Raw genomic sequence first — 23,446 nt, forward strand, 5'->3', positions numbered from 1 at the left:
TTGTGTATGTAGTTGTATATGTACACAGTATGTATGAATGTATCAATTTATTTTAAAATTTTAAGTTCACAGACTGATCACCCAGCGAGTCTTTGAGGTCATGGAAAAGTTAGAAAATTAAACTGGAAAATTCTTTCCAAGCCTGAAGGAATTATGGTAAATGATGCATATCAAACAAGTTTCAGACTGAAATGATGTTGACAAAGTTTTTGCATAATCTTTCCCCCCTCCCTTTTCTGTAATATTTTGGCTACCTTTTTAAGGAATTGTCCACAGAGCAAAATGTCTGATTACCCACAGTAACCTCCAACATACAGTAGTGGCTAGACGAGACCTTGGATACTGCAGCAGGTACTGTTGGGTACTCAGTCATTCAGGTCATGGGTATCCAACACGGGTTGAATTGAGGGCAACTGCACTAGGCTGTAGAGACCTGAAGATGTTTCACTTCTCATCTAAGAGGCTTTTTTTACTTGAAACATCTTCAGGTATCCGCCACCAAGTCTAGTTACCTTGAATATAACCTTTTTGAATGCTGCATATATTGAAATACATATTTAAAATAATAAAGTGCCCAGGGATTGTCCTCTGGTTTAATCTTGCCCAAGGCCTCTTGTTTTTCTAAACTATGATCACAAATAAAATCAAGAAAAAAATTACATTGGATTATCAATCCTGAGTCTGATCGGTGTATAATAGGGTGCAATCATTATTGCACCTTCACCTTGTATTTTACATTGGCTAAAAGTGAAATGACATTAAATTATTCTTTTAAACAAAAATTAATGATAAGATATAGGGTTGTCACAAATACACTGTACTATCACTTCATACTAGTGCAATGGACACTTCCAAACCTAAAATGATCATTTGTTGGTTATTTCACTGACCTCTGGTAACAGTGATTGGAGTAAAGGGCTTAGATCATACACTGAGACAAGAAGTGACGATAAGGCAGCTCTTATAAGGGGATAACATACTACTGCTTGCTGACAAACCATTCAGGAGAAATGCCAGTCCAGATCCACAACCAAACCACAACCAGATTTGCAGACAGCAGCTTAGGCAGGGATGATGGAAAATGATCCCACCTCTTTAAAACAGGTAGAGCAGGACAGTTACACCACTCTAAAATAATAACTTACCTATTGGATGAATGCCCAACAGTATGCATGACTTCCTCCTAATTCAAGCTGAGACATAACATATTATGTTGTGCTTCTATTTCTCAAGGAAAAAGAAATCCTCACTAATAATTTCAGCTGTAATAAATGAAGGACCTCAGCGTCCCTCAAGCTCTCAGGACAATCTCATTGTGGGAGTTCAGCTCTCAAATAGATTAAAAAAGAACCAGCAGGCACATGGCCAGCAAACCAATGTGGCACAGTGACTGACAGACACTGGCTCCAGTGCAGACGGCAAGGGAGCTTCAGAGTTCAAATCAGAAACCAGCTCCGCCTGAAAGCATAATACTGTACGTACACTGCAGGCGGTGAACTCAGCCAACAGGGTTACACCGTTCACAAGTCCTGTCAGGTGAAGACAGGAGCCTCGTCTGGCAATATCAGAGCAGACGCAGACAAGATAACATTTACAAGTAGAATGTATTTATAATGAGCGGAAAAGTGTATTAACATAAAATAAAATACCCTCATCATACAAAAGGGATTTTTATAGTCTAAGTTATTGGCAATATTATGGAAATAATGAAAAAATCTCAAACCACAGAGCACTGTAATTACTTGTTTTGCATTATCTGGTATAATTTAAAGCCAATCAAAGCACTCAGTAAACTCTGAACTCTACCTACTCCCACAAGAGCCCTTAAGCTGTCAGTTTCATCTCACAATGTTTTTCTTTCCTGGTGAAAGCAATGTCTCGCCAGAGGAAAAAGCCCTGATGCAAAAGTCAGACATACCCTGCACTTTAAAACAGAATGGTAATTATAGTGACCACTTTCCATAGGATGACCCTCACACTATTTACTTTTTCTCCCACTACACGGGAGATTCTAGGAGCATGGCAACACTTCCATCGCCACAATGCAGAGATGTGATGATCAGTGAAAATAATTATCAGGTTCTTGACAAGCAGAAACATTCCCTACAGGAGAAAAAAAAATGAGAGACCACTGTCTTGCCTAACAGCTAAAGAAAAAAAAGGCACAATCACACTAACAAAATAATTTTCACCACAAGACATCTGTGTCACTACATTCAAATTCACTTAAACACCTCACCTACTTATTAAAACCTGTTTTACAAGAGATGCCTGCCCAAGCAGCAGCATAAAGAACAAAAGGGGGGGGGACTCTTTAATCTGACAAACCATACACATAATGCCTAAAATTCTTTCTTGAAGTTGCCTTTAATAATGGAGACAATGGTAAAAATTAAGAATCTGAACATCTGAATGAAAAGTCTTCATCAGTTATTTGAACTTTTGAACTTATTTTCTTCTGTTGGACATACTGTACTATCATGCTGAACCGGCAGAGAACATGTATGTCCCTCACCAGCATGTATCATCTATTGAGGATACATGAATGGGTTGTCACACTTCAATGAAACGCCAATGAAGCCCTTGAATTGCAAAACAGCACTGATCACCTCACGACTGCTAAAAATACTTAATATGATAAACACACATTTCAGCCTCAGACCTTATTTGAGGATGAAGAATACAATCGAATACATTTTGATAATTTCTGATAAACATTTAAGTTAAGGCTTTTTGATGAGCATTTGATTAATTAAAAAATATATCATGTTAAATTGCAGACAATACAGGATAAAACATTTTAAAGTTGGTTTTATGTTTACTCATGGAAAGAACTGTGCTGAAAATCAGTTGTGAAAAATGGAAACACTGAACATGACAAAACTTGGTGGTATTGCCATTATGTTCACAAACTCCTTGAGTCTCCTCTGGTGGACAAGTAACATTTTAAGTCTAGATTTTCACATTCCTTTCATTATATTTCATTGCAAAGAGGGAACACATTACAGTGACAGCTTGTTCTTTTTTCCAAAGCTCACTCAGGGTGAGCTTTGTCTGATATTGGCTTACTAAGAGTCCATTTAACTTGTATCCAATAAGCTAATTGTTTAGAGGGGATAATGGCCATGGTGATGGTGGACGTCCTTTAGGGAAATAGGACACACTGGAAACTTAACAATACAGGGCAACAAGAGGGAAACCCATCCAAGGGTGTAGCTAAAATGGTGGTCAAGTTGGCACATTGAATTTTAATTGGGCAAATGTTGGTGCCACCACATATTCTCTTGTACACCACTGGCTGTTTAATTCAGTGTGACACATTGAAATAGCTGGAAATACAAGTCAAGTGACAGATGTTACAAGACTTGTATTTCATGTGTGTGACATATAATCTTACTGGATGTTGCAGTTATTAACCCAGATATTTTAGAGTGCAGAGGCGTTTTTCACCTCAGTCCAGTGGACCAGACCGGTCTAATGAGCCCAAGCAGCGCTACAGTTTTGAATGTAATAACAGGTTTCCAACATAATATTTAAACTAATTTGATACAAGGCTACTGATTAAAACAAACCGGACTACCCATTGCCACTGTCTAAGAGTAGGCTAGGTTGTCGGCTTGGTCAAGTCCCCAGTGGAAGAGTTTGCAGCCAACACACTGGAGGACAGCAACATCTAAAATTATCATTCTGCTGGGGGCTGACATGGTAAGAATACTATGATAATTTACATGGTAGGTTTTTGTGGTTTGTTGTCAAGGTCTTCCATTTGTGTAGCTGCTTGCTCAAAGGCAACGCTGCCATCTGGCGTTGGAAATTGTACAAGTCTTGGCGTGTATTTCCAAATTAAGTGCCCCAAAACTATTAAAAAATAACATACAAATATTGAAACAAAACTAAATAAGTCATACCCCCGTGTCATTTAAGTTTTGCTTCCCAAGAAGAGAGAAAATCCGGGATGCTTACCATAGACTCACAGAAAATGCTGCATTCACAGGAATTGATTAGTTATGACTGGCCCTTCAACTGCCAGGCCAGAGCAGTCGACCCAGAGAAGAGGATTGACAGTCTGCAGGGTGACGGAAGTTGCCTGCACCTTCATCAGTAAACTTATGGGTAAGTCGCACCTTAAATAATCTGAAATGTGTCCCTTTTTGTATACATGTCCGAAATTCTCAGTGAGTTGACAGGTTGAGTGGGGGTTGGTTGAGCAGTCAAGCTGTCTGGTGTCAGATGACCGTTTTATTGTTAAACATGATAACTGAACCCACCCCGGAGAGCTGTCTGTTGGTTAGCATGCCTGGCTAACGGCGCCGGGAGGTGTGTTTTCATAGGAAATACAGTAACAGTGAGGTGGACACTGACTTGCCATTGAATGCTTTAGTGTGGTTTAGCATGGGGCAGTCAAGACTGACACCCTTTACAGGTTTATTGTTCACTATTTGCCGATAAAGCCAGAGTTTTTCGTTACACAACAGTCGTGTGTGTTTTGGTGTTCATGCGGTCAGCTCATGTGTTTTTCAGGCCTGTTTTGTGCTGAGATTCTCTAAAGAGGAGGGTTTGGGGATCCTGGTCTCCATGGTAACACGGTCCTGCCCCAGCTGTCATGTCCTCCATCTCTTTGTCAACATCCCCTGGTTGTGGTGGTGATGCTGCAGCAGCTGCCATGGCAACCCAGGGATCTGAGCCGGCTCTGCTGGCCTCAGACCGCTATGCCAGGCTCATCCTTGCCCAAATGAACAAAATGCGGCTCCGCACCGACTTCTGCGACGTGGGGCTGAAGGTCGGCACCAGGGTCTTCAGGGTCCACAGGTTGGTGCTCGCTGCCAGCAGCCCATACTTCTCTGCCTTGTTCTCTGGGGGGATGAGGGAGGTGGATAAAGAGGAGGTGCAGATCCTTGGCGTGGAGACTGAAGTCTTTGCGGTTTTGCTGGACTTCATATACACAGGTCTGCTTCGATTCTGGTACACCATTATATCGCTGTTTTCCCTAAAATCTATATAGCTTTTCGCCATTTTCTCAGTAGAACTGAACACTGTGTGTCCTATCAGGCGTTATCAGCGTGACTGTGGAGAATGTTCAGGAGCTGATGGTTGCAGCAGACATGCTCCAGCTGAACGAGGTGGTGTCTATCTGTGGAGAGTTTCTCAAGGGCCACATGGACCCATCCAACTGTGTGGGCATCTTTCAGTTCTTGGAGCAGATTGCCTGTATGGATATGCTGGAGTTCACTGAGAACTACATCCATGTTCACTTTCTGGAGGTATGAACGCACAAGCAACACATTAAACTTTCTAATGTGTTTCTCCAGTAAATTATCATTTTACATTTTTACAGTCAAGCACCATCAGCATCTTTTCAGAATTGTATTTTTACTGTTTATATTACTACATGTGCTTCAGCTCTCATTGTAATTTACAAGTAATAACTAGTAATTTAATGCTTACAGATTGCCTTGTTCAACTGCCTATCTTTAGGTTTGTGTTACTGATGAGTTCAGGGGCCTGACAAAGGATCAGTTGGTGAGGCTGCTGCGAAGTGAGGAGCTGAGGATTGAGGATGAGTACCAGGTATTTACTGCAGCCATGGACTGGGTTCTTCAAGATGTGGCAAAGAGGAAAAAACACATAGTGGAGGTGTTGGAACCAGTCCGCTTCCCTCTGCTTTCCCCACAGAGACTCTTCAAGTACATAGAGGGTAAGAAAAGTATGAAACTTTACATTCCACTTTTATATTTTACACTCTTTAGGATTTATATTTAAGACATACGAGAAAACAACAGAAAGAATATCCTGAAACCAAAACCAAAACAGTAAACCATTTTTGCCATCTTGCCCTTCCACAAAGGTATTACTGACTTCAGCCTGAGGGTGGCACTGCAGACTCTGCTGAAGGAATATACTGAAGTCACTAAGTCTCCCAAAGAAAATAAGATGTACAGTCAGCTACAACCAGCCAAGATGAGACCCAGAAGAAAAGCCAGGAAATACCTCTACGCCATAGGTTCTGTATCAAACCTCCTGTTTCAGTTTGTGATGAATTTTGGTGTTAAAATGAAAACACTCCCGGAGATTTTTCAATTAGAAGTGTTAGAAATGCAATTTAATTTCGGACCTTGACTTTTTAGGAGGCTACACTCGGTTGCAGGGTGGCCGCTGGAGTGACAGCCGGGCATTGAGCTGTGTGGAGCGCTTTGACACCTTCAACCAGTACTGGACCACTGTATCATCCTTGCACCAGGCCCGCAGCGGCGTAGGGGTTGCAGTCCTGGAGGGTATGATCTACGTGGTGGGAGGTGAGAGAGCTGAGGTTGTGCTCTGTATGTGTTACAAAAAAATAAAACAAACTGAATTATTAGCAGTCTGACATGTTTTTTTTTCACCAGGGGAGAAAGACTCAATGATTTTTGACTGCACGGAGAGATACGACCCAGTGACCAAGCAGTGGGCTGCTGTAGCGTCTCTGAACTTCCCTCGCTGTGGAGTTGGCGTCTGCCCCTGCCACGGAGCTCTGTATGCACTTGGTAAATATCACAGTAATACTAGTGCCATGTTTAAAAACAAAATACATACAGCACAAGCTGGTAGTTGAGTTTTAAAGGGGTGCTCCATCGATTTCATACATGAGGATTGGTTAACTGGTCATAGTTAGCGCTGCTCAGCCTGTGTTGTATAATGTCTTCTGTGGCTCTGGAGGAGCTTTGTCAAGTCAAGTCAAACTGGGGACATCAAGTCTGAAAGACATGGGCATGTACCAGTTAGGGAAGGTCTAATGAAAGATGGTGCTGCATTTGGGATGGACTGTTTTTGAAGTTTGACCCATATTAGAGAGTAAAGGTCAGGATAACTTGGCCTCTGCTGCTATTATTTGGTAATAATTTATGGCAGTGCAGTACTAGGTTACTGGAGTACCCCTTTAAACACGGTGAGAGAACATAGAAGCATTGTTATTAAAGATGAAAGAAAGATTTTAATTACTAACTTAAGCACAACAACGGTGTTATTTGGAATCCTGTTGAAAATTAAGATAGACTCTTGGTCTAATAACTAATAACCAAAAACTTAAACAGACATAGACATGTGGTGCTTGTAGACTGTAGAAGAGGAGACAAAACAAAAGACAGTATCAAATGATATCAGGATTACAAGCAATGACATGACAGGAATGGTTGAAAGTATCTCATCAATATAACAAAAAAACTGAATATGGCAAGTTTAATAAGATAAATGAAATTATTTTGTGAAATGATAATTAAAAAAACTCAGTAGGAGTTAATTAAATCAATAATTCATAATCAGTATTTTGGGGAAAAATGCCTCCAGACTGCCATATTGTTCCTGTGTCTCTTCAGGTGGTTGGATTGGCTCTGAGATCGGGAAGACAATGGAGCGATATGACCCAGAGGAGAACAAGTGGGAGGTCATCGGCAGCATGGCCGTTCCTCGTTACTACTTTGGATGCTGTGAGCTACAAGGTGTGTGCTTACAACTGATTTCTCACATAGCAGAGATGTTTATCAGAGAGCATGAGAACTACAACTGTAAATTCTCCAGAAGCCTCCTTTAATTTCTGTGTGTCTGTTATTACATCACCTCTGAGCTGAATGCACTTGTTTCTTTCCAGGGTTCATTTATGTGATCGGAGGGATCAGCGATGAAGGGATGGAGCTGCGTTCAGCCGAGGTGTATGACCCCATCTCCCGACGATGGAGCGCCCTGCCCGTCATGGTCACACGTCGAGCCTACGTGGGCGTCGCCTGCCTCAATAACTGCATTTACGCAGTGGGTGGCTGGAACGAGGCGTTGGGTGCACTGGAGACGGTGGAGAAGTACTGTCCTGAAGAGGTGAAGTGTCACTAAAGACGCTTAATATCTGAGATAATTTTTCTTTCACTCTAACATTCTCCACATCTCTGTGCTTGTCTTTCAGGAGAAATGGGTGGAGGTGGCCCCGATGTCCACTGCACGTGCAGGCGTGTCGGTGTCAGCAGTTAACGGGCTGCTGTACGCCGTTGGGGGCAGGGCCGCCAGCAGAGACTTCTCCGCCCCGGTGACGGTGGACTCTGTGGAAATCTATGACCCTCACCTGGACACCTGGACTGAAGTCGGCAACATGATCACCAGCCGCTGTGATGGAGGGCTGGCTGTGCTCTGAGACACAGGAATGTTCAGATTCAAACTGTGAACATTCATATCAGCCCCTGAATCATCCCAAACCTGCATAAACTGAAGACAAGCTGCACCTTAAAGAAAACACACAAGTGTGTTTTTTCTCATGTAGGCTTTCACATCATCATTTATGTTATTTATACGAGAATTAGACGTGTTTTGTCCATTACATTTGACATCATTGAAAACATGAATATAACAGCATATCTTCAACTGGAAAACTGCCAAAACTGCTTCCATTAGTGCTGTTACATCTGGTTCTCGATTTTACAAGAATGTTAGTGTGGCAACACTTGTATTCCTCTCCTGTGTATTGGAAGACATACTGATTATGAGGATAATTTTTCACAGCTGAGGAATCTATTTTTGATTGAGCAGAGACTTTTCTTGCAAGTGTCAGAGTCCTGAAGGGACTGAGAATACTGTTCTAGGCTGAGATGTGAAAGCACTGTTCTTTAGTTTGTTCTCTTTTTATTTTTCCTCAGAGGAATGTTTGAGGTGTGTGTGCATTGCTACTTGGAAAATGTATCAGACCACTTTGAGCCTGTTTGATAATGGAACCAAATGAAACTTAGAAGTGTTTTAAGTTTCTGTAAATAATTATGAACTTGAACAGCACACTACTGTTGTTAACATCAGTGCAGTGCTCGCTCCGTTTCCACTGGATTATTTTTGTATATATGATTCTGTAAATAAGTGTGCCTCTGCCACTATTTACACTTACAACCCGTTGAGTGAATACTGTTCATTTCACTCATTGGTTAGCACCTAATATTACTAGAATTTACATTTCAACCTTCTGATGTTAGTAATTGACAATGCACATGTTTAGAAATGTGTTTACCTTGTTTACATTAAGTACTGTTAGTTTCCTCTTTGGATTTTGTCACATTAGCGCATATCACAATGAGGTGTTGCACAATGACAGTATTGTCATGTACTGTTATCCCTTTGCAAGGAATATAATATTAATGTTACACAAAAGTAATTACATCTTTTATTGTTTGTTTTTCATATTTAATAAATTTCATAAAGGTGGTGTGTGTGTTCCTGGTTTGAAATTAGATGACCTCTTTTTTGTACTTAAGATCATTAAAATTTAATAACTTGAGATTCCCGTGCAAACATTAGTACGTAGGATGACATCATTACTCTCATAACTATCTCTTCTTTAAAGTCACAATACCTCCTTGATGTTTTAATCGATGGTATGGATGTGTGTTAGGTCTGTTACGACAAAACTCATATGATTGTTTGTACATAAAGTCTATGGCAAACACATCCTGAGTTCACTGTACACGCTGTGTGCAAACAAACCACTGCACAGTAGCAGCACTTACTCTGTGAGATTACATTTGACACCTGACTGGATTTGTGGCTCCTCATTAAATGAAACTGTACTACAAAGTGCCCTTTTCATTAAGCTCCACATTCATCTGTTAAGCTGAGGTGTGCCACTGTAAAGCATCAAGGTTGTTTGGTATCGATGTGGCAAACTTCAAAGACAATGGGAAATGTAGGATCACTATCCTCCAGCTTTAATTTAATTTAGGATTATTTGGATCTTTGTTCTAACTGGATTTAGATGTTTCTTTTAGATGAGAAAAAAAAGTTCTGATATTCCCTCTCATTTTTCATGAAATTATTCATTATCATGAAACAATTTGAATCCACTGTCTAAAATCTGGACATGTGAAATTACCATATTTGATTTATCCTTTTCAATTAGGGTACATTTAGCTTTTCACAGCCAAGAATGTAATTCCACAAATATTTTCTAATAAATGACAAACATTTCCTTCACCTCATCAGAATCAGAATCAGACTTTATTGCCAAGTGAGTTTGCACATTCAAGGAATTTGTCTTGGTATATTGGTGCTAAAGAACAGTAGTAGTCAATAATAGTCTGTCCTTTGCTACATTTGGATATTTTAATCTTGAGTCTAATGAGTCAGACATGTCTGTCTATATTTTGCAACTAAGAAAACTGCTTTTATTTATTTTCTAAATGATATGCCATACTTATAGATGTCAAGTCCAAATAATTACTAAAAGTTACATACATAAAAATCTTTGCTGTGAGTTGTTGTGCAACAAGAACAAATGGTCTTCACACTGTCACTTAATTTTACACTTTTATTAAGTCTACATGAATCAAAGTACAACTGTTCTCTTAAATCATTTCTGAATATCTTTGATCTTCTTCTCAGTACAGAAATTTTTAATTGTCAGTGTAGCCACCAGTGAGAAAGTTGCGACCAGAGTGAGAACAGTTCGCATGGCTTTGAACCAGGCAGGGTAGCCAGGCAGCAGGGTAAGGTCGTAATGCAGTGACAGACCCAGACCCATGATGACCACCAGGGCTCCCTCTGCAATATTGTCCCTGCAGACCAGTGCTAGCCAGGCCAGAAGTGAAGGTACCACACTGTTGCCTAAGTTCATCCAGTCTGGCTGAGCAGGACTGCCAGGAGGGATGGCAAACCCCCAGCGGGCACCTCCAAGGAAGGAGACTATCGAGGCTCCGTAGACGACTTGAGCATATGCCACTTCAGGGTAGAAGGACTGTGTGGCAGCCATCAGGAGAGGGGCGGACAAGAAGGGGATGAGCCCAGAGAAACCGAGGTAGAGAGCTGGTTTGGGAGCCTGAGAGAGGGCCCTTAAACTGAAGCCCTCCTTGGTGTTTCCTCTGTCTGAGGTGCCTGCTGAATCTCCATGACAGAGACGGGAAGCATGCCAGCTCACGGGCCTGATGCTTAGCAGCCTGTTGGTGGAAGCTACTCTAGATGGCTTTAACACTGAGGAGCCCTGAGAGTGAAACAGCAGCTGAGCTTCTGTGGAGTAGTTTGTTGCTCTCTTTATCTGCTGTGGATACCTCCATACTGAAACCTGAGAACATAGTAGAAGTGCAAAAACATCATGACTGCTTATTGTTAAATGCTGCTAGCACATACATATTATCTCTTAATTCATTAGTTAACAAGTTGCACCGGTCAAGTAACATTTTCTCTTAGACTTACCCCAGAAATGATGCGTCTTCCAGATGCAAATCTTAACATTTCCGATCTGAAAAAGACGTGTTATCAATTAGTAGTAACACTCTCCTCATAGCACATGTAGTCTGGAATTTTTAGCTATGTTATAATCACCCCAGGCTAACGATGGTGCTATTATCAGTTAGCACTCCTTAACCTGATGCAATACATAGCTATCTTACTGTAACAACCAATAAACCACAGTTGCTGCAATTACCCCAGCGTTACCCTTTAACTGTTTGTCATTCAACGGCTTGCCAGGGCCACTGCAGGTATGATAATATATAGTTGATCGTAGCAAAGTTAACATTAACTGGCTAAACTATAAACTAGAGGTCGTTTGCTGGCTGCTTTTGTGTCGTTGCTCGATTAAATGCCTGTCCTCTAATAGTCTCAAACTGAGACGAGATCTGTTATCAACTGGTTTGGCTGACGGCGGCGGGGAAGGTATTAAGTTATATTCAAGATGTCAAAACCCTTCTATACGTGCCACAAACACCGTTCTCCACGATTTATTTCGAAACATATGACATTTTAATTCCAAGTATAGATATGCTGTTTCGTTTGAATTTAATGTATTTCAGATAACCTGCACTGTTGAGCTATTTTATCACTAACAACAGTGTGGAACCTCACTAAGTTGCATAATCACGACAGATCTTGAACGTAGCACCGTCGAGGCTGTTCGAAACCCTCAGTGCCAGCGCCAGTGGTAAGCGCTCCGAAAACCCAAACAAACATCAATAGCTGTGTTATTAAGAGATATATAGTTGCCAAAAAGTTTTATCTCATTAGTGTTTGCAAATATAACGTATATTTGAACCACTGTACACCGGAGGCTATCTTGCTCAGGAGAAGGTACACGGTATCGTCATGAAATACAGCAAGTTAGCTCGCTAGCACTTAGCAAGCTGATGAATGTGTGCTGCCGCTGTTAAGGTAGCCATTTTGAAACTGTGTTGTTCCAACGAAGCCAGGTCTGTTTACCTCTATTGTATGTTCGTGACAGCTGCGTAAATAGACAGTTTTAGCCATCGTGAGTGTACTAAAAGCAGGTTTGCTTTGCTAAACCCTTCAACTTTACTCATTCATTTAAACTATCTTGCAGGTTTCGTTGGCTACTTAACAGGCTAGGTAACGCCAGCTTTAGCTAACAGTTGCTACGCTAACGTTAACGTCAGTTAACTAAGCAGAGTTAGCTAACAGCAGAGTTAGGACAGGTCCGAAAGCGTTATTAGTTACTGAGTAACGTTTACTAGTTAGCGCCTCGCGTCTTAAATGATTTCGAAGCACTTTAACCCACAACATTACTCAGCTAGTTAGCTCAGTGAAACGAGCATGTAACGTTACAGTGTGTTGAATTGGTCTGCTGCAGTGTTTGTGGATATCCATGGATTTCCCACGCTGAGTGATAACATTAACCAGGGGACTTTCCACACTTAACAGTATTTGTGTATCCATGAGTATTGTTTGACAGCGAAATAAATGTCTGTGCTGCACATCGTAACCCTTGTCCGTGGTAAACTCATTGATGTTGAGCTGTTATGTAATAGTTCAGTGGGAATACGTTAACGAGACTATGGCAGCTCTGAGTTGGTGCATGAAGGGTTTATTTTTGTTTTGGTGCTAAAGCTGTATCATAACGCGTGTTTGAGCATTGTGTATGACTGAGACTGAGATTGTAAACCGTAGTTTCATCCAGTGTGACACACGCTGCCAGGCCTGTTTAGATGCGCAGCAGTCTGAGGAGAGGCACCGAGGAAGAAAGTGTTCAGGTTATTTTTGCAGGGGTATAAATATTTCATTTACCAAAGCCGACACAATTTTATAAAGGAGCCAGCTTTCAGCATGAAATCGTGCTGAGATCACTGAGTCATGATTTTTCTCTCAGAATGTGTTTGAAGTGTCAAAAGCAGTTTTGTTTAAGGCAGTGGTTGTCTCTTGAATTGGGGGCTATTATAGGGCGCAATAAAGGTATTCAGCATAATGTCTGACATCCAGTGCAGCTATTTGAAGTAACACAGGTATAGAGATATGAAGGGAAATGTTGGTTCAAGCTTAATTTTTCTGTGTTTGAAATCTCAATATGTTCTCAGTTACCACTTTAGTAGGCACATCTATCTAATACTAAAACAGTATAAAACAGAAGCCCTGCCATGTATCTATTTTAGTGATGTGCTTTATGAATATGACTTTATGAATATTTTGGAAGCTGTAGATTGTGTTGCTGTTGCATCATGTTGCTTCATACCGAGGCTTTTTCCTATATTTTGATGATGTTTTGTCCAATCTGTGTGTATCATTGATGGTGGATTAAATATTAGAAATGCTTAACAATAAAATTCAGCAGCACCACAAGCTACATAAAGTTGAGTTTAACCTCATTAACATTGTAACTTTCATAAAAGAAGGGTTTATTGCTAGACAGTTATATTAGTCTATGCCAGTTAACCCAGGTGTACTTTGTGTGTGTGTGTGTGTGTATTTTTGAATCTGGAAGGCTAATACTGTCTATGTTTAATGCAGGTCCAGTCTGTTCCTGTGCAGATATCCACACACTATCATCAAGACAACCAAAAACTGCACTGAAACTTCCTGTGTGAGGGGAAAAAAAACTCATTCAAACAAGAAAGGAAAGACCCACTTGACAAATTTGGACGCATGCTATTTTTCAACCTTCATTTTTTTTCCCCAGAGAAAAAGACAGTTGATTGAGCTGTCCAGAGGACTGTTTTTTTTCTTGGACAAGTCTAATTGTTGTTTATGGACTCCTGTGGATCACATGACACAAAGACCTTTTGGGTTGTAGAAGATTTTTGTTTAGCTTTTCAGCGTGCATATCTATGAAATCAGAGCTATACCCTATATCTGCTTCAGTCAAAAAACTGCAGATAATTAAATGGGCATCTTACAAATGTGATATTAAAACATATAAAGACAGAAACTGCATTATAATGCATCACTCAGCAGCACATCTATTTCACTAACCAAAACTGAAAATGACGGCAATGTAACATAGGGTTTTGCTTCCTTCATTGTCATGTGACTTTGAACCTTTGAGCATTATTTTCTTCAAACCCAGACAGTCTTTTCACCAGTTTAATGAGGTGAGCAGTGGTTTTCAGTACCTCCATTGCCAGTAAAAGACTGTCTCTGAACACATTTTTCTTTTCTGCATGCGTTTACGTAGAACTTAAAATGATTCGGTAAGGTGAGTCGACACAAAAACATACTGGCACACAGTGTGGCAGGACAACGCCTGTCTCTTTCCCCCCATCTGGTGTCAAAGTGGAACTGCTACACAAACTGCTGTCCATGTTTAAGGGCAGACAACTTTCACAGACTGCTTCCTCATATTAATAATAAAACAGCCTGGCTTTTCCTCACCGTTGGGACAAATCACCTGTCAAATTAATTTGTTTTGCCAATCAGCATAAAGTCCAATCAGGTTTTGAGTTTTACTCTTGATAATAAGTGCAAATGGTTCAAATAAATTAGCAAAGGATTCAGTCTGCCTGGGGTTACCTGGACTGGAAACAGTTACACTCAGTCCGTGACCGGCACGGGAGCTGCCTGGGAATCTGGTTCAAGAAGGAAAAATCGGTCCCTCATAGACCTCTGCACTTCCGCTTTCAAATCAACTTCCTGCTTGTGCCAGTTCTCTGGATCGCCATTCCAGATCATTCCTGCAACCTTTTGACCTATCTCCCAGTGTTTCACCCTGGACGAAGGGATCTGCCTCTGGGGAAAGGGGCTGTGCTGTCCTGGCGGAGGTGGAGAGGGGGTTGTCGGTGTGCTGCTCCCTGTCTGTCAGTGCACACACTCTGTGACCAGTGCCAACAGGCCTGAGGAACCGAGCCCAGCCGGACCGAGAGAGGAGGCAGAGGACTTCAGAGCCACAGACTCTGGGGTAATGATAAAAGCTTCACCTCACTGACTTGGCCAGGGCAAACATGCATGAATGTACTCAACAGCCAAGAAAGTAATTGCTGTGGTGTCGTCCATTACAAGTCATTTGTCAACACTTTGTGGGTAGCAGGTGTTAATTTTCCACCTAATACACACAAAAATGTTTTTAAAATCAAAATAGGGAGTTAAGCTAAATACAGCATGATGACTTATATATGTTTATTACATACACACACTGCAAAATAATACTTGCTCCTGCACAAGATATTTTCCATCCAGGCTGTCAACCAGTTATCAGCTTCACAGGCACAGCTGCAGCAAGGCGAGCTTTGTTGTTTTCTGCTAAGAATAGGACTCTTTTTGGCTTGTCTTGTGGGAGACGTTTACGCAGCGAATTTCTAAATAACTAATGTTAGACACAAAACTTGAAAGAGATGACATGAAATCAAAGATTTGATTATGGGCATGAAAGGGAATTTGTCGGAGATTCACGTTCCTGTGCTGGAAATTTCCGAAGCCGAATATTAAAAATGTCTTTTCCTGTTGTTCATTTCTTCCATTAGATCCTGGCCATGAGGTTTGATGCCTCGATCCACTGACCGGAAACACTGGACCTAAATGGCGCAGCATGACTTTGTCCCTGCCTGGCTTAACTTCTCCACACCCCAGCCTGCCAAGGTGTGTGTGTGTGTACTTTATGTACTTTAGTTTGTGCTGGATGATCACATGAGATAGACAAAGCTTGAAATTGTAACTGTCAGAATCACACCTTTTAGTGAATGTGTGTCTGTACACCTGAGTGTGTGTGTGTGTGTATGATTGTGTAGTCAGCGACAAGTCACCCTCAGGGACTGACAGTGCAGTCAGTACACAGTTCAGCAGAGGGTCACCTAGACATTGTGAACCGCTAAGAAGTAGACTGATAACAGAAGAAAGGAAACTGTTTTAAATAACATCAGATGACAGCTGGAGGTCGTGGTGGAGGATTTAATGGAAGTTTTCATGGTTTTCTTGCATATAAGATCATTAATAAATTTACATGGGCTTTTCTAAGAGATCATGAAAAAAAAAAGTTGCTATTTTTTGGGTGGACATTGGTTGAAATTGCAGATATAAACTATGGAGTGGTTGAATTAGCTGTGATGTGATGAAGTTTTCTGAACTTAGTTGAAATGGACAACAAATACATGCTCAGCTATCTTACCCACATTATCAGTCTCTTATCTTTCTGTTGTTTTGATATTCAGACCAAATAGCAATTTTATTAAAATTTCAGTCTGGCTGTTCGTGGCAGTTTTTTTGTTTGTTTGTTTTTTTGGTGAGGATTTGGTTTTTACTCCAAACAAAAACTAGTGACTGGCACAAATGGTGCTCTATTTTTGAAGTTGTGTTAGCTGTTTAACAATTATACTAAGTTTATAAAAAGCAGCAATCAATATTCCATCCCGTATTACATAATGTGTAATAAGGTGCCCTGATATAAGAAAATAACCGACAGACAGCTCTAAGTACCTCTAAGAGTTTTCCATCAGTCCCTTCATTTTTTCATGTGCCTGGGCATCTTAATCACCATTGTAACATGGACACTAATGAACAAAACAAAGGGGAGACTTTGTTTAAGTAAATCAAGACAAATATTTGAGCCAATTAAGTAGATTTATTGAAGACTGCTCAGCTTAGACAATGGCTAAGAAGCTGGTTGGATAACATTTGCAAGCCAGCTCCCAAGGAAGCCAAGTTGACTATTTCCTTTTATTTACTAAAAAGGGGCAGACATTTAACCAGAGACTGGCTGTGGATGCAATGAATATGGATATGATATGGTTTTTGGCAGGAGAAGGATTGTAACAGTAGTAAACATGTTCGCTAATTTAGCTAGCAAGTATATCGGCATTTGTCTGTTAACACGTGTGATAAGAAAAAGTAAAGCATGAGATCAAGAACATGTTTTGTTTGTTGTGATTCTGTATTTACATACAATTTAAACATCATGAGCAGTAATTAAACTGAATGTACTGACCAGTTGACCTGTCTTTAGGACCGGCTGACTTCACAGCTCAGTAATGTCCCCAACCAGAGTTATTTAAATTGATAGGCATGATATGAGAGTAAAGTATTGCCTCTTAATGGGGATGGTGGATGATTAGATTGATTTTTATCCTTTCTTTAAACGTGTTAAGCTGTCTGACTGTCCATCTGAGACTCTGAGTGTGTTTCTGCCCAGTGCTCAGCGTAATCTGTGAGTCAGGAGGTTGTCCAGCTCAGTGGCCTGTCTGTGAAATCAAGAGTCGAGACAGAAAAACAAGTGTACAAGTCACTGTCCTGCTGACACAAGGCTTCACCTCATCATGTCATTTGTCTAAGAGGGATTAGTCTGCATATTCTTGCCAGGGTTGGAGCTTCAGTTTATTCTATTACCGTTGTCTTTTTCTTCATTATGTTGTTGTTTATTGTCTATGGAAGTTATAAAAATTCTTGGGATAGACTGAAGAACACAATCTAATGTGATCTTTGAACCTCAGCCGATGACAAATTAGTTATATAGAGCTTAGCATTTGCAGTCAGCGTTGTCAAATACACAGCTGTGTCAATGCTGTGACTTCAGGATTTACCATTCTCAGGATTATGTACTTTGTGTTTTTCTGATCCTATTGGCTTCCACAGCAGCACATTTCTTGCAACAAAGCATCCAAAGAGTTTTTTTGGTTTGTCTTTTTTCGTACAGTTTAGTTGGCTCAGAATAGATCCTTAACACTGACGTTTTCACTTTAAGTTTTCTGAGGGAGTATGTTAGGAACTCAAAGCATGCAAAGGAATAATGCTAATCTAAGATTCTACACAAGGACAAATATGAAGTAGGGAGAAAATGTCATTGAAATGGTCTGGGGGCAGTTTTCTGTGCTAAGATGCATGTAATTGTCCACCAGCTCTGTTTACAGTCCCACTTTTCTAACATTGTCCTCCCCCTATCCTCCTGCAGTCCCCTGCTGCCAACCTTGACAAACAAGGTGAGCCCCACCACCACAGAGACGGCAGAACCGCAGTAAGCCGCCGCCGCCACAACTCCTCTGATGGTTTCTTCAACAACGGCTCCCTGCGTGCTCCAGCAGGTAACACCAGCTTCCCTATGAGTGTTAACTGGGTTATAGCTGTTACAGAGTTTAACTGTGTAAAGGAAAGCAACAGTGAGAATGTGAGCAGAAATAATGAAACTCTACCTTCTAACACTATAGTGGTGGTTTAGTGCAGTGTAAAAACTTTCAGAAAAATTATTGTGCTCGACCTTAATTGTGTGAACTCCTCTGGAAGAGGTTGCTGTAGTGGAAAAGGACATAATTGAGGCCACCTGCTCAGAGGACAATGATGGAGATAGTGGTGTTGTAGCAGCATTGTAAGCAGCAGACAGGTGGCATTGTTGAGGTTTTCTTACAGACGTGCCATGTATGGCCTCAAACCACCTTACCTTTCACTCCAGAATATGCACATTATTATTATTTCACTTGCTCTGCTGATGTTTAGTCCTGCTGTTCTTTGTCTGAACTAAGAACAATTGTAGTGTGGTGCCAGTTTTAAATGGCTGTTGATTGTTGTTCCTCTCCTGGAGTCGTCGTATTATTGTGAAATCTCACTTTTCTATTCATCCATCCATCCGTGTGTTGGTGATCAGGTTTACTGCAAAGATGCATTCAGCTGTAGAGGCTGTAGTCTTCCAGTTTGACAGGTTCTTCACCCATTAGAGTCCCAGGGGTGTCTTCATCATTGTCCCTCCAATCCCTTAACTGTTAGCGCTTTTGGAGTGCGATGAGAACTGTTCTTCCGAAGAGCTTCTGCCAGTAGTCTGCGACACTAACTGCTGGTGTAGTAGTTCATGCAGTAGTTTTGTACCCTGTAGGTCTTTGGTTGGAGGCTGTTGGGGATCCTTGTTATGTTGTTATCTTGTTAAAAGTTTAACATATTTTGCTGTTCATATACAGGAATACAGATGACTGAACTGAGTCAATGATAAGATTCAAAACCTCTTCTCACAATAAAACCAGCTCTCAGATTCAAGAAAGAACCCTTTTCTGGCTAAAGTTGCTAAAGTTTTTTACACATTTTCAGATACTAGAATCTAGAATCTTTATCATTATCATTATCATTTTCTATCTTGTTTTGGACCCACACCTGCTATGTGTTTTCACTTTGGAAATAACACTAAGTTTCAGCTAACATGCTGTTCGGGATTGACAGAGACTGGAGGTGTTTAGATGTTATTTCAGGGAGTTGACTGTTATTCAGCACTTACTGAAGCAGAACAACACCATTCTTATAAATGCTGTATATTTCTCTGGAGGTGACGGATGGCAGCAGCCCTCTCTGCTTCTGAGGCATGACTCAGTGGACTCGGGGGTGGCCAAAGGAGGACATGGTGGGCTGGCAGGGGGCTCGTGTTGGAAGGAAACACCCAGCTGGCATGGAGCCCCGCGGGGTGCCCAGGACGGCCACCACCACCAGGGACGCCACCCCAAACGGGGAGGAGGCGACAGGGACAGGCAGGGGGGGCACCGGCAGCGCAATGGTAACTTCCATCCCCGCAAGGGCACCTCGTACCAGGACAAGTTTCCCAACGAGGAACGCAAAGACAGCAAGGACGACAAGCTGAAGTTTGTGGAAGAGGACTTTGTGAGTAGATAACCCTGCTTAATTTTTAAAAATTATTTATTTCCTTTCATAAAGCATGCCACTGACCTTGACATAGTTGTTCTATGACAAAGCTCGTTGAGAAGATAAGATACGCTGAGTCAATGGCAAAGCTGTTGTAACTGTTAAATAAAGAATGCAGTCAGTTATAGATATAGCCTTCATTTTTGGGAAAATAGTAGAGACTTTTCATACTTCACCGAAACCCAGATAATGGAAACAGAAATAAGAAATATTACATTTTCTGGGCTGGCCTAGAAGGCTTAATTAATCCTGTCAGTAACACCATGCTGAGATTTTAGGAAGTTAACATAGCTTGTAAATACAAAATTTGAATGCTAAGGTTTATAATTCAAATGCTTGATGTTTGTCTCATAGCCTTCCCTCAACCCTGAAACAACTGGAAAGCCTGGGAATCAGATGCGAGCAGTTGCTCCCCACGCTGGAGTGTGGGGTAAGAGCACCCAGTGCCAGTGTGGATTTAGATTCTTGGATAAATAAACGCTTAAAAGTTAAAACTCTGCTCAACAGTTTCTCTTCCTCACTTATGCAACGTTACTGATAATGTTTCAGAAAACCCCCCTAGTGGCAAACAGATGGTGTCCAAAATGCTGGTTATCAAGAAAGTTTCCAAGGAGGATCCCAGCACAGCCTTCTCTGCGGGGTTTGCCACTGCCAGCGCCCTGCCCACCAACGGCAACAAAGCTCCCATCGCAGGCTCCAGTGTCTACAAGAACCTGGTCCCAAAACCTGCTGTGGCCCCCACCAAAGTAAGACTCACTGTGGTGTCTTAAATTATTTCAGTGACTTTCTTTAAGATAGGCCAATCACTCATATTTGTATTAAATAGAAATCAAGGTCTGCATATTGCAGCAGTTCTGTGTCCTGGACTTTTTGGGACAGAGTCATTATATGTCTTCTCTTCCAGAGCACCCAGTGGAAATCCGGTGGTAGAGAGATCACTAAGTCTGGCCTCCACATGCCAGGCCGAGACTCAGTCTTCACCAGCCCTGTCTCTGCAGCCAAACCCAGCACCCCAGTCAGTGCACCACAGCACAACACCCCAAAAGAGGTGAGGACAGCGAGACAAGACGAGTCACACACATTTAGGGATGGTCCACTCCCAACAAGGACCATTTTTAAAAAATGATGTAATTTACTCAGACTTGTTACTAACACACAAAACTGCACAGCGAGCAAAGGAGGAAAATTCCAGTGTAGGACTCTGTGTTCTTATACTGTAACTCCATGCATGATATATGTAGCCGGCCTACCCCTGTGTAAGTAAATGACAGGTTTTATCTAAACATAGTAATTATGTGTCAGTGTGGTTGCTGACTGAGACGCTCACTCACTTGAAGTTTTCCTTTGCAGCAGTGTATGTGCTCTGTCTTTTCTCCAGTGTATAAAAATGTCTATCTATGGTCGTAAACTTTAATATTCATCAGAAAGTGTCACAGAACAGCATGTGTGTGCAACTGCTGCAAATGCTATGGTCCATATTTTTTTATTACAGCATACATTTGGCCCTGATTCTGATTCCTAATCCAGCAGATTTTTTTGTTGAGCTACTTTGAAATTTTTCCTGTCTAAGTCATTTCATAGCTGATATATTGGTGTCTCTGTCAAAAAAAGAAAATTATGTTAACTGTTAGCTTTTCTCCTTTTGTCACCACACCTGCAGCACCCTTCCAGCACGACTCCTCCCATAGACATTGCCCCGTCGAGGCTGAAGCTGATGCGCCGCGGTCCAGACCGTAAGAGCGAGTTCCTGCGAGCTCTGAAGGACGAGGGCACCGGAGAGCTGACGACAAGCAGCAGCCCGGGGACATCAGGAGAGGTAGGCAGCAGTTTGGCTTATTTTCATAAACCATCACACAGGATCATTGTCAGGTAAGGACAGAGATAAGAGAGTGTGCTGTTGTGTGACAGAGCACTATCCAACTGTGACATGTTAATTCTCTGCAAGTAGAAGTCAGTTTTTGTACTTAAAAATATCACAGTCCCATAGGAGAGCTGGAGTTTTTCAAATCCAGACCCCTTCATGGCCTCAAAAGTGATCATTGTCAGGGACTAGACTTTGTCACAATACAAAACACCATGGAAGAAAGAAAGAAAGAAATTAAATGACATTTGTTATATAATTTGACTGCGGATATAACAGGCTGTGTTTGCAATAGGACAAAAGAGTCTTGTTTCTTTAGACTTCTTATTAGACGGGGTGAATATGAAAGCAGACATAAACATAGATTTCTGAGGTGTGTTCCTTTGCTTTGTCGATTTTCTCAGGGTGAAAGCAGCACCCCCGAGCCTAAAGCCTACAGCGAGGAAGTCTGCCACGAGAATGGTCTGTCCTACTCCCTCAGTGACTCAGACACTGAACACTTGTCCAGCTCCCTGGAGGCAGAGCACAGGTAAAACACTGCTTACAGTCTTATACACACACACGGTCGCTCCCTCTCTTTCTCTCTCTCCCTCACTCACACACACACACACACACACACACACACACACACACACACACACAGTCAACTAAGCATAAAATTACTATGTTCATGTAGGTTGCTGAAGGCCATGGGCTGGCAGGAGTACCCAGAAAATGATGACAACTTCCTGCCTCTGACAGAGGATGAGCTGAGAGAGTTCCAGACTAAAACCGAACAGGTGAGACCTCAGAGGAAAGCTCTAATTAAATTGACCCTTTTAGTCAAACTGGATGAAAAATCATCGAGTAATTTGGTCTGTTTTGATGCAAGAACAAAATGCCATTTTGTTCACACTACTCATCCGTGTCCTTTGAGCAGCTGAAGAGGAACGGCATGCAGAGGAATGGGGTTCTCCCGAGGCCGCGGGGTGTGACCCTCCACTTCACCCCCTGGAGGAGTGTGGCGGAGGCACACGTCGAGGAGGGCTCCGAGTCCGAAACCAGTAGCAGCAGCCAGACCTCTGATGACGACGACTGCATCAAATCCTAACGTGGCTTTATGGAACAAAAAAATATATATCAAAAAACATAAAACAAAAAAACAACACAACAGCCAACACCACATCCCAGCAAGCAATCCCCTTCTTCCTCTCTCATCTTTGTTTTTAGAGCACCATTTTGAATTTCTTTTGTTTTGATTTTTTTTTTGTTGTTGTTCTTGCACAAGGGAAAAACCAATCATATCCCAGTGAAGGGGGAGATTCCTGCTCCGCCAGACGTCGTTTTCCCTGCGTTTCCTCCTTCACTGCAGTCCCTGCCCTCTTTGACCCCCCTCCTCCCCTTCTTCCTTTTTTCTTCCTCGCTTTGTGGAACTGAAGTGTTCATCAAGAAAAGAAGGGCAATGAATGCACACTTGATTCTGCTTCAAACAGACTAACTCATTTCATTGATGATGCTGATGACACATTATTAATGATATTAATAAAAATTGGTTCCTGACAAGCTGATATGTTTCAATATGAATCTGGCTACTGTGGTGTTTTGAGTCCACACGTCCTTTACTCTTTATGGTCTGCGATGATCCCACACTGCCTGGTAGGAGCATCCTCGATTCGTATCAGTGGCACGATAATGAATTCACACTAAAATGCTGCAGTTTGCACAGATCCAATCCAGACCAGGCAGCTGGAAAACAGCAACTGCATGAACAGACAAGCAACACACATTTAAAAA

General features: G+C 41.6%; 3 protein-coding genes across 6 annotated transcripts; 2 read left to right on the forward strand and 1 right to left on the reverse strand.

The window, feature by feature from the left end:
• The first annotated feature begins 4,028 nt into the window (after positions 1 to 4,028).
• Positions 4,029 to 9,205, forward strand: ipp (intracisternal A particle-promoted polypeptide). The gene is made up of 10 exons (XM_018677290.2): positions 4,029 to 4,113; positions 4,522 to 4,946; positions 5,050 to 5,261; positions 5,476 to 5,695; positions 5,846 to 6,001; positions 6,126 to 6,293; positions 6,384 to 6,521; positions 7,350 to 7,472; positions 7,622 to 7,842; positions 7,928 to 9,205. Exons 2-10 carry the CDS (start codon positions 4,604 to 4,606, stop codon positions 8,150 to 8,152), a joined length of 1,806 nt encoding a protein of 601 aa, XP_018532806.1. The 5' UTR covers positions 4,029 to 4,113; positions 4,522 to 4,603; the 3' UTR covers positions 8,153 to 9,205.
• Positions 9,206 to 10,289: 1,084 nt separating this feature from the next.
• Positions 10,290 to 13,065, reverse strand: LOC108883807 (transmembrane protein 69). 4 transcript variants are annotated; one of them, XM_018677304.2, is made up of 3 exons: positions 12,187 to 13,065; positions 11,185 to 11,230; positions 10,290 to 11,053 (listed from the first exon to the last, which is right to left on the reverse strand). In XM_018677304.2, exons 2-3 carry the CDS (start codon positions 11,221 to 11,223, stop codon positions 10,346 to 10,348), a joined length of 747 nt encoding a protein of 248 aa, XP_018532820.1. In that variant the 5' UTR covers positions 11,224 to 11,230; positions 12,187 to 13,065; the 3' UTR covers positions 10,290 to 10,345. The 4 variants fall into 4 exon arrangements, with proteins under 4 accessions (XP_018532820.1, XP_018532819.1, XP_018532818.1 ...); XM_018677303.2 differs by lacking the exon at positions 12,187 to 13,065 and adding an exon at positions 11,428 to 11,613; XM_018677302.2 differs by lacking the exon at positions 12,187 to 13,065 and adding an exon at positions 11,417 to 11,613.
• On the forward strand, positions 11,801 to 23,236 carry gpbp1l1 (GC-rich promoter binding protein 1-like 1). Its single transcript, XM_018677296.2, has 12 exons — positions 11,801 to 11,911; positions 13,726 to 15,109; positions 15,672 to 15,786; positions 18,089 to 18,218; positions 19,442 to 19,770; positions 20,167 to 20,242; positions 20,362 to 20,558; positions 20,717 to 20,860; positions 21,473 to 21,628; positions 22,078 to 22,202; positions 22,350 to 22,452; positions 22,593 to 23,236. The coding sequence occupies exons 3-12, from the start codon at positions 15,727 to 15,729 to the stop codon at positions 22,761 to 22,763; spliced, it is 1,491 nt and encodes a 496-aa protein (XP_018532812.1). The 5' UTR covers positions 11,801 to 11,911; positions 13,726 to 15,109; positions 15,672 to 15,726; the 3' UTR covers positions 22,764 to 23,236.
• Positions 23,237 to 23,446: the final 210 nt, after the last annotated feature.

Source organism: Lates calcarifer, linkage group LG4 (assembly GCF_001640805.2).
Source record: "Lates calcarifer isolate ASB-BC8 linkage group LG4, TLL_Latcal_v3, whole genome shotgun sequence".
NCBI lineage: Eukaryota > Metazoa > Chordata > Actinopteri > Centropomidae > Lates > Lates calcarifer.